Source organism: Epinephelus lanceolatus, chromosome 5, assembly GCF_041903045.1.
Source record: "Epinephelus lanceolatus isolate andai-2023 chromosome 5, ASM4190304v1, whole genome shotgun sequence".
NCBI classification, from domain to species: domain Eukaryota; kingdom Metazoa; phylum Chordata; class Actinopteri; order Perciformes; family Serranidae; genus Epinephelus; species Epinephelus lanceolatus.
Window position 1 is genome coordinate 20323007 of NC_135738.1, and position 11334 is coordinate 20334340.

The following is an 11334-nucleotide window of genomic DNA, read 5'->3' on the forward strand; positions in this document are numbered from 1 at the left end:
GTGAACCTTTATTTTGAAATCTCCTCACCGGATGTTGTTGTCAGGTGACTACTTCCTCCTCGCGGATTTCTCCTGTATGATTTCACCCACAGTTATTTTCTTTTTTGCTTCAGTTAAGCTAAAAATACTTCATGTGGAGGAAACACGGAGATAAGTGAAATGTCTGCGAAGCCGACTTGTTTGATTGTGGCGAGTGCGTCTCCTCAGGGTGGGTGACGTTAGCATGTAGCAGCGGATGTAGCTTTAAAGTGACGAATAACAGCGACCAACTGTAGTAACGGTTACTGAGTTTACTAAGATAGTTACGTATCAGTTAGAGTTTAGCGAGCGTTTATTTTTTAATCTCAACCTGTTAAAGGGATAGTTTAGTCTGTGTGAGGTGGGGCTGTATGGGGTACTTATATATATCAGTATATTACTTACAATAGATGTCAGTCAGCCCCAGTTTGGAGAAGCAGGCTGGAGTACGACAAGGAAGCTAAGCAATGTACTGCTGTGGAGGGGTCAGCAACATAACGTTTCTTTAAACACATACCACACCTCAATATCATTTTAGTGTATGCTATATTGAGTGTGTTTTCACTGCTTCACCTTTCCGTCAGACAGCCCTTTCCAACGTGAAAGCCCATATATGCACTCATCATATCCACCAAACTCCATTGACAAAAACAGTAATTTTTAACACGCTGTACACTGGAGCTGCTGGTCTTCCACTGCTTTGATCAGTTAGCTAGTTTATGTCATTGTGTGACTTTGGTCAATCCAAACTAACCCTGTTAAGCGCCAAAGTCACACAATAACACAAACAAAATAACTTGGATGCAGTGATAAAGCAGCAGCTCCTGTGTTCAGCAATGTTAAATCATTCATTTTCTCAATGGAGTCTGGCTTTGAAGAGAGTGATGTGATGACTTCATTTTCCCATTGGATACCAGTGTCTGGCATTAAGGTGAAGCAGTGAAAACACTCTCAATATAGCATACATAAATTAACTGACTGATCAAAGTAGTGGTGGCCAGCAGCTCCTGTGTTCAGGGTTTTAAAATGACTGTTTCTGACAATGGAGTTTGGTGGCTTTGAGGAGGGCATAGATGGGAAACGAGTCAACCGAAAAAAAACAAAAAACAATCAATATCAGTTTAAGTGTTCCCTATATTGGACGTTTTCTCAATGCTTTACCTTTCCATCACACAGTCCAAAGGCAAAGCTGTTGACTGCTTCAGTTTCCCATCTATGCCCTCCTCAAAGGCACCAGACTCCATTGACAGAAATGGTCATTTTAACATGCTGAACATGGGAGCTGCTGATCTCCGTCACTTTGATCAGTTAGTTAGTTTATGTATGCTATATTAAGAGTATTTTCACAGCTTCATCTTAATGTCTGATTAATGTCTGATTTCCAATGGGGCCATTATATCACTCTCTTCAGAGCCAGACTCCACTGAGAAAAGCAGTGATTTAACATCTCTGAACACAGGAGCTGCTGGTCTACCACTGCCTCCAACAGTTATTTTGTTTGTGTTATTGTGTGACTTTGGTGTTTAAAAGGGTTATTTTGGATTTCCCAATGGCACACAATAAGATAAACTAACTAACTGATCAAAGCAAGGGTAGACCAGCAGCCCCCGTGTTCAGCATGCTAAAATTACTGTTTTTGTCAATGGAGTTTGGTGGCTTTGAGGAGTGGGAACGGGCTGTCTGACGGAAAGGTAAAGCAGTGAAAATACTCTCAATATATCATACACTTAAACTGATAATGATTTTTTAGGGGGCTAAATTACATTTTGTTGCTGACCCATATCCACAACAGTACATTGCTTAGCTTCTGTGTCAGACTCCTGCCTGCTTCTCCAAACTGGGGGCATGCCAACTGACATTATGCTGACATTGACTGCAGATAAGTATCCCACCCATACGACTGCACCTCAAAAAATCCGAACTATCCCTTTAACTGTGGTCAGACATCACTTGCTAGGTAGCTTAGATAAAACAATAAAGCCATATTTTCTGTTGTACCTGTAAACTCTCTGCTACACTGAATTAAACTAGTGTGTTTTGTTTCTTCAGGGGTGTCAGCAGCGTCTTTCCATCAGTCCTTCAGCCTCTGTACCTCAGTGTTTAATCTCCAAACAGCCACACCCGGGGTAAGACTATTTATAACTGAATAATACTAAGTTAATATGTCTATTGTGTTTCAGCTGTTAAAATTATTTTTTAGCTTAAACATTCATTCTTGTTCTTCATTCTTCATTATTTATTTTTTTGAATTGCAGGGGAAGCCAATAGACTTTATTGGAGTCGATGAAAGCACTGCTAGATGGGTGCAGGACTTCAATGTAAAACCCTACGCAACACCTGCCAAACTTGAATCTATAGATGGTGAGAACATTCATTTCATGTTCATTTGGCTGTGTTTATCTTTGCTGTTGGTTGGACTCTACTCAGTTACATCACAATGACCCTCTCCAGGTGCTCGATACCAGGCGCTGCTCATCCCGGACTGCCCCGGAGCGCTGAATGACCTGGCACACAGCGGGTCTCTGCACCGCATTCTCACACACTTCATCTCTCACCAAAGTGAGTGTGGGGCTAATTTTAAAAAAGCAGTCAGTATGAAATCTATATGTCTGCCATAGAGGCTTGTTTCTTTGTGTGCAGAACCTGTTTGTGCGGTGGGGCAAGGAGTGTCGGCACTGTGCTGTGCCACCGAGGGACAGAGTTGGATCTTCAGTGGCTACAGCTTAACAGGGGTTAGTCTTCCTTAATTAAAAATGGAGCTAGTATACCAAAATGTCTTTTTGTGTTAATGTATTTAAAAGGCAACACAGGTATTTGTTAACCTGGACTGTATTTTCCCATGTTTTTTTTTGTCCAAGTGACTAATGGGAACAATTTTTGGAATTGGTTTAGTATTGAACAAGAACACTGCAGCATGTGCGCACCGCCAATTTACATCCATTTTAAGTGCTTGTTTTTGCCACTGACAGGCTCAGATTGTTATTTTATACATCTGACATCATTATGGGAAGGATCCCTACAGAGATAGACCTTTTGTTTAAGAGTAAGATCCATTTTGTTTGACAAGAAACCGCCCCAAAATCACTATCACCAAACCCGCCAGAAATAAATAGTGTTTTTAGCATGTAGAGAGACAGCATGTTTTCACATCTAACTGGGTAAATTACCGGTTTATTTCAACCAAACCAGAGTTGTTGATTGTTGGAACAGTGTACAGACAACCTAAGATGGTTTCTGTGAATTTTATTTTGTTTTTATCAAGTTAAGCTAAAATGTGTTTTACTAAGATAAAATTACTATTAATTTAAATGGAGTTTGGTGGCTTTGTCGTTAGCAATTTCTGGGCTGTTTCTGGTTCAACAAGGTTTTACTCGACCATAAGGTTCTATCTTTGTACGGATCCTTTCCATAATGATGTCAGACACTTATAATGACAATCTGAGCCTGTCAGTGGCAAAGACAAGCACTTAAAGTGGACGTACATTGATGGTGCACACATGCCCCAAGTTGTTATATTGCAGCATGTTTGGCTGCTGATCTCATTCAATACTGGACCAATCTAGAAAATTGTTGTTCCATAAGTCACTCAGACACAAAATATGGGAAAACAGGGTCCAGGCTGAAAAATACCACAGTTAACCCTTTAATAACAGTAACTGTTTATGCTTAAAGCCATCAGTATTTGAACTGGTGCGGAGGCCTGATTTTGCCAACCTGCCCTTGGTTGTGGAAGACTTTGTGAAAGACAGTGGTGGATCATACACAGGTGAGCCAACCTGCAGAGCACAGACACCAATTTGCTTGAGTAAATACTAAATCAGCATTCCTAAAACCATCTCATGTTTATCTTTTTGTTTTCCAGCAAGTCAAGAAGATGCTGTGCACGTAGTCATAGACAGACACCTGATTACTGGGCAGAATATGCAGTCAACCACACTCGCTGTAAATAATCTAATTCTGCTCTCTAGTGCCAAGTAAAAACAGGAAGTGTTAAAAACCAGAGAACTCAAATTCAACTGCTCACTTGTTCCACATTTATATTCATGTAATTAAACAAACATTCATCTCTGACAAATATTGGAAGATGCTGGTCAGAACAGATGTTTGGTGACTTGTCAATGTTGTTATTATAAACCCAATAAAAAGCCACACAATCAAATGTCTTGATTTGGAAATTTTAAAAAAAGAGAGAGAGAAAAAGCAGATGCAGATTTGAGGATGTTCAAAGCCAAAGAAGGATGCATCTTCACAGTGGACAATGGAGAGCAAAACAGAAGAAGATTTCTGTATTTGAACTGAGGAGAGGCTGCAGTTGTTTGTGGCACATGAACAAGAGAAGAACCCTTCACTTAAGCGTTACACATGTAGATGATCATGCACCCTCTGTTGTTGAATGGAGATGTGTCACTGTGCTCGTCACTAAACTGTACACGTTGAAATTCTTCCACAGTACCATCAATGAAATGGAATAAAAGAAACTGAAGTACCAGAATTGTACGTGTAGAGAAGATTTCTCAACACTTTCATGACCCTCAAACAGGTTTAGTATTAACTAAATCCTGTCAACAGCTCGTTCCAGAGTTCATGTAACCCAGAAACCAAAAACTGAAAAAAAAAAATACCTGCACACAGCGCTTGAATTTTGGTGCTCCATGTTCAAAGAACGAAAAATCCATGTGTTGATGGTCCACAGTCTTCACTATCAAGTCCAACTCTCATAGGAGATCATAGAAATAGTCCAGACCTTGTCCTAACTCCCACAAGGAAATTCCTGTCCCCAGTTCAGTAGCTAAAGAGATCCTCAGGTACATCGACTGTAAAAGAATTTAGATAACATTAATTTCCCCATGTAGCAGTAAACCTGATAAAAACACTTTGTTTAATAAAGTGAACTTAAAACTTACCTTCAGCGATGGATAGTACACCACATGCTTAACTGCGTTGTTCCTGAAATTAATGTAACAGATCTTGTTAAATGATGCTGCCGAAAGATTTAAGCCATAATTTGTTGACTTTAAGTGTCACTGAATCAGTACCTCTTGTAACTGAAGTAATGCTCTGCAGAATATTCGTCCCAGAGTAGTTTTGGTCTGTGTTCTCGCAAAATCTCGATGTACCTGCAGGAAATCAGCGACAAGTTTAACACAGTGTTGAATACTCTGAAAATATATTTTCTCAATCAGCCTTTTACTAAGACTTCTGTGTAATTGTTGCCATGGTGTGACACTAAACCTACAATTCTGCCATAGTTAAAAACATTCCATCCTCTCCCTTGTTTGACAACTTAGTTGGAAAAAGTTGATGTCACGTATTTTGGAGCATTAGTCAGTTTAAAGAGTTAAAAATCAGTTGTGTGGTTGTTGCCAGACCACTGTCAATCAAGTATGATCAAAACCCACCCACACAGGGATGTTTTCCACAAAAAACTTTTACTTTGGGTCCACAGGGAGCTTTGCAAAATCTGCTAAATTGCTTCAAGTGATGTCGCTTGAGGCAGCACTGGTTCGGGTATTAAAAAAATGTAAACGAGTTACAAACAAGCGAGTTTATCAGACCTGTGTAGCCTGCTCCTCATGTCTCCTCAAGGGAAGTGGCTCAAGGCTACATTAGTTGCTACTAGCATTACACACATGAATCTCCAGCTGAACTGTCCTCTGCCACGTTGCATTGTGGGTAATGTAGGCACCAGGTTTTGACAAGGAAGGACGTTCATAATGAGACTGAAACTGTTTAGCTCAATACTACATCAGTGTAGTACTTCGTATTTTGTATCATATTTAACTTTAATTGTTAAAATCATTATCTTACCTTCCTCCCAGGATTGGCTCTGTTCCCTGGCTTGCAAAATCAAGGCCATACAAATTGAGTCCAAGCAGGATCTTTTGCCTCCACTGAGTGTTGGGAGCAAGCTGGAGCACACAGTCTCGCACCCAGGGCAGGGGAGAGCTCGGGCCCGGTCTATTAAAAAAATAAAATAAAATAAAGCAGCATAACTCTGAATAGTGTCTGCATCAAAGTGTAAATAAACAAGGTTTTTGCTTTAACTTATCATTTCGAAGTAAAGGTTGATTGCACAATGTGAAAGTTCCCTATAAGGCTCACTTTCATTATGCAATTCTGGCTGCCAACAGGTGTGACCTCCAAAGAAAAAAAAGGCTTGATTTATATCGCAAAGGACGTGTGTTAACTATGTCACAGCCAACACAGAAAGAAGATAGTGTTTTTGGTTTCCCCCCAGTAGCTATTGGTAGCTTTCTCCAGTTGCTAAGAAGTATCAAGAAAAGTTCTTTGGAAACGCTCAGGGGGGTAAAAGTTAGAGTTGTCTGTCTCCACTTTAAAACTGTGAGTTACTCTAATCATGTCACCACCTGAAACATTTCCATATCTGCCACAATTAATCTACGGACTTGTCTGTGACTCTCACCTGGAACCGCTGGAGTAGTCGTACGTCATGAGGCTGAATCCATCGACTACAGGGGCCAACTGCTCAAACTCCTCCCTGCCAAACATACCTGGCTGCCCCACACTGATTGTGATGGCAAAGAAAAACAAAGGCAAAAGCAAAGTCAGCACCAATTTCACAGATTTTTTAGCATTTATATTTGTTGAAAGTAAACTGGTCACCTGGTCACAGCAGGCGGGATGACAAGAATGCAGTCTAATCTTTTAGCCTTCAGAGTCTCACATATGTGTTTCACCAAATGGACCAGCTCCCTGTATGAAGATGGTACATGTCTCGTTATTTGTGTTTCCCCCATCATCTCAGACAGAAGACAAATGATGGTCAGAGTAATAATACAGACGTGCCACCAGAATAACTCACTTCCTCTTGTTCCCTCCCAGCTGGCTCCACAGCTCCACGGTGAAACCATCGAAACCTTCAGTCTGCAAAGCCACAGCTTCATTAGACACACTCAGGACAAACACAACACTGCTGCGAGGGAGTTGAAGCTAAACACAACACTTAATTACCTTTGCAACATCCACCAGCTCGCTTCCCAGCTCTTCAATTTCATCTTCACTCCCCAGCACGCTCATGTAGTCCTGGTAAGACCAGCCATCAAATAACAGCCTGGGCACTGAGGGTAGAGGAAATGAAACAAACAAAACAATAAGAGTCTCATCTGCAGTCACTTGCACACATCAACAGATCTGAGCTGTGGTCAGGGGGGAGGACATCTACTTACCAATCCTGACTTTTTTGTTAGACTTGCGTACAGCTTTGACCCAGCCTGCAGAGACACAAAGACCCATTTATGTACATTAGTCACTACAAAACACTTTTAATCAGACTGCGAGAGATGCAGGTCATCTACCTGGATCATGATCGTGCAGTCCTGTGACATCAAAGGTTTCAGGTCCCCTTCGGCGGAGCTGAAGCCAAACTGGACACACTGAAGTTAGTTTAGAGCCAAATGTCTTGGCAACATCATAGCCGTGGGAGTTCCACTGGAGGGTGGGAGACATAAGACATGTAACTTAGAGATATACACAGGATAGGTCCATATTAAAGGATAGTTTAAAGTTTGCCCTAATACAACACGTGCACGTTCATATGTACATTGAGGGAGTTATCTGTTAATGCAATCATTCCTCTTCTCAATACTGTCCATTAAGTGACACCCTCCTTGTGCAACCAGTCTAAGAGATGATCACATTGGGTGAGTTTGAAAGTTTAAATAATTCTTCACCCCTCAATTAATCACCCAGTATTACTCTGAATTTGGGAAGAAAACTTTGCTTTTCTGGCATGCATCCAGTGGATGAAGAATCCAAAAACAGAAATAATTCTTGATTAATTGAAACAGCTAAACTTATCAAAACATCAGTTTACAAACTGTCACACAACTTGTGCAGTATAATCCAAGTCTCATTTATCCTGTCATATGCTCAGTACTTCCCAAACATGCATTTTTGCTAAAACCTCAGTATTTAAAACACCTCTGCATAAACAGTCTCATGCACTGATGAGTAGTGCGCCCACACTGTTTATGTGGAGGGGTTTGAAATATCACTGTTTTAGCAAAAATGCATGCGTTTAAATATAAATAAGACTTGGATTATACTGTGCGAGTTGTATGACAGTTTGGAAACAGATGTTTAGTTTTGCTGTTGTTAAACACGATCCTCTAGGTCTTGTATTCATCAAGTATGTTTGTCCTTTTTGGATTACTTGTTCAACATGGAGGCATGTGAATAAAAAGTAACATTTTCTTCACAAAGTCAACGTAACACAGGGCGAATAACTGATATACAAATGATCATTTGGGGGGTGAAGTATTCCTTTGAGGGCCATGAAGTAGGAGTTACTTTCATTGTTGATTAATCTTCTGATCATTTTCTTAATTTATCTATTAGTTGTTTCGTCTGTTAAGAAAGTTGAAAATGCCCATCATTATCCCTTGACCTTAAATCTACCATCATATAACACAGAGACACAAGAAACAAGCTTCATATCTCCACCGTAGAGAGCCTGGATTCAGCAAATGAACATTCTTGTGGGATGTGTTTGATTATGGGGGTGTATTATATATGAATGCATCCACCCAGTGTTTGCAGCCAGTGTTTCTTAACAATAAACTGGACTGGACTAACCACATAACAGCACTGTACAGGAAAGGCCAAAGCAGACTCTACCTGCTGAGGCGCCTCAGGTCTTTTGGAGTGCAGGGGGCACTCCTGAAGACCTTCTTTGACACTGTGGTGGCATCAGCCATCTTTTACGGAGTGGTCTGCTGGGGCAGCAGCGTCTCGGCTGCAGATAGGAAGAGACTGGACAAGCTGATCAAGAAGGCCAGCTCTGTCCTGGGATGCTCTCTGGACTCTGTGCAGGTGGTGGGAGAAAGGAGGATGACAGCCAAGCTGTCATCTCTGAGGACTAATGACTCCCATCCTCTGCAGGAGGAGATAAAAGCTCTGGAGAGCTCCTTAAGCGATAGACTGATTCACCCAAAGTGTGTGAAGGAACGCTATTGCAGGTCCTTCCTGCCTGCTGCTGTCAGGCTACATAACCAGCACTGCTCACAGTAAACTGCACCATGGACACTTTATAGATATATATATATTGTATATTGTATGTATATATTTATATATACACTATGGACACCACAGCAGTCTGCTGTTTTTGCACATACAATCACTTGCACCTTATCCACTGGTCATTTTCATTCACTGCTGCTCATTATTATCCACTTCCTATTATTTTTATTTTTATTATTATTATTATTATTGTTATTGTTATTGTTATTTATTGCTGTCTCTTGTATTTTTTGTACTTATTTGCATGCCTAGTTATTTAAGTTTTTTAAGTTTAAATTTGAAATCTTTAATCTGACTTTCTCCTTGACTGCTGTAACACTGGAATTTCTCAATTATGGGATCAATAAAGGTGTATCTTATCTTATCATGCTATGGACTCTGTGTACCATGGTGCAATGAGATTTATTACCAACTGTGAGCCACTAACTCATCACTGTATCCTGTGTGCTTGGGTCAGCTGCCTCTCCTTACAATTTCATATACTTTTTCATTGGCATTCTCTTGTTTACAAAGCAATTCTTTGCCTACTTCCAAAATACTTGATGTGTGTACATTAAGCAAAAAATTGAAAATGCTATGCTCTCCGTTCACAAAACATGTTTTTATTGTCTGTACTCAAGGTACATACAGAGTTTGGCAAGCGAGCATTTCTGAATGCAGCTCCTTATATGTGGGATCTTCTGCAAAAAGACTTAGAGTTGCTCTCATTGATTCCTCTCGGCTGTTTCAAAGCACTGTTGCAGGATTTTTGTACACAGTCTTCTATATGCCAACATCACAGTGTGTCTTAGCTGGTCTTTGTAATCATGTGTAGTTGCTGTTATTTGCGTTTTTATGGTTCTCTTCTAGTATATATAAACATACTCCTGTCTTTTCTCTGTAGTAATCTTATTTTGTGTTTTATATTGCTTGTTTTAGAGCTTTACATTGTTCTATGTTGTCTGTCTGTAACTTATGTTGCTGCCTGTCATGGTCAGGACACTCTTGAAAAAGAGATTTTTAATCTCTAGAGGTTTTATCTGGTTAATTAAAAAATAATACATCAGTTCCTGTTTTCTGTCAACTTACAGTTTCAGCTCCACCACTGTCAGTCTTCATGGCATGAAATTAACCATTTGTGCTACTTTGAGAACACAGTCTGATTCAACCAAACGGGGAATTTTGCAATAACAAGATTTACTCTGGAAAATACCCACATAATTTGATTAACTCAGTCTGAGGGTCATGGAGCCATGTTAGCTGCAGCTGAACTCTCTCATGCATTTATGCACAGAATGAGGGCTGTGGATTTCATCCCCCATCTCTCACGCTGTTGTCTGCAAAGTCAGAGCTCTGTTTACAACCAGTTTGACGAGGAAGACTAACTACAGCAAGAAACTTCCAATGTACATAAGGGCATGTGAGTGTTGCATTGAGAGTTTTTAGTTAATCTGACTGAACCTGTCCTTGTCAAATGCTGACCAGCAGCATGTGTCGGTGACTTACAGGTGTGACATATCCAAGCACTGGACCTTGAAATGTTCTCTTGATGTGAGCACAGTATCTCTTCTCCTCCTTCACTATGTCTTTCCAGGGCGGGTCTGACACAACGAGGCCTCTCTCCAATGCAGACAGCTCAGCTGGAGATGTCTAAACAGTAAGATCAGGTGAAAAACACAGTGTCAGTGACAGATATCCATCATCATGACTGGACATATGACAGGTGAGACAGAGGGCTTGCATGACCTGTCAGCACACACAGCTCAGATCCATTTCAAGGTAAAGCCCTGGAGTTAAACTCACCTCAGCCTCAGCTTTATGCGACTTCTTTGCATCAGTTTTGGAGAGAGTGGCACTAACCAAGCAGCAGCAGGAGATGGCGTGCAGCAGCAGTAATGTCGTTCTCATTTCCAAAAAACGCAGTGAGCAGGAGTGGTGAAGCAGTTAAATATAAAATGTGTTAGCTCAAAGTCTGCAGGTTTGCAATCCAAGTGCTTCCTTCCTGACTGAGATCTGGCAGATTAAAAACAGCATATCCTCCTGCGGTTTAAAGTCACACACATCAACGTGCCAAAATGGCCCCGTCTATACTGCTTAAATATAGAATTTATAACAAACAACCTGGTTTTGACTGTCGGTCGGTGAGTCCCAGTTTGATTGACAACTTAGCTCAACGTGTTTCTGAAGCGTCAACGAAGCTGGGTGACTTCCGCGTACTGGGCTTTTCAAAATAAAATGTGTGAGTGACGCGAGACGAGAAGTCATCCGCGCAGATAGGTGGCGGTATAGCTAGCATGC

General features: G+C 40.8%; 2 protein-coding genes across 2 annotated transcripts; one reads left to right on the forward strand and one right to left on the reverse strand.

The window, feature by feature from the left end:
* Window positions 1-34: 34 nt before the first annotated feature.
* Window positions 35-4505, forward strand: gatd1 (glutamine amidotransferase class 1 domain containing 1). Its single transcript, XM_033635517.2, has 7 exons — window positions 35-208; window positions 2068-2144; window positions 2274-2379; window positions 2470-2577; window positions 2659-2750; window positions 3691-3784; window positions 3881-4505. Exons 1-7 carry the CDS (start codon window positions 160-162, stop codon window positions 3994-3996), a joined length of 642 nt encoding a protein of 213 aa, XP_033491408.2. The 5' UTR covers window positions 35-159; the 3' UTR covers window positions 3997-4505.
* On the reverse strand, window positions 4030-11240 carry chid1 (chitinase domain containing 1). The gene is made up of 12 exons (XM_033635514.2): window positions 10840-11240; window positions 10543-10686; window positions 7335-7467; window positions 7206-7250; window positions 6991-7097; window positions 6842-6903; window positions 6643-6732; window positions 6443-6544; window positions 5827-5976; window positions 5055-5135; window positions 4923-4965; window positions 4030-4832 (listed from the first exon to the last, which is right to left on the reverse strand). The coding sequence occupies exons 1-12, from the start codon at window positions 10942-10944 to the stop codon at window positions 4734-4736; spliced, it is 1161 nt and encodes a 386-aa protein (XP_033491405.1). The 5' UTR covers window positions 10945-11240; the 3' UTR covers window positions 4030-4733.
* Window positions 11241-11334: the final 94 nt, after the last annotated feature.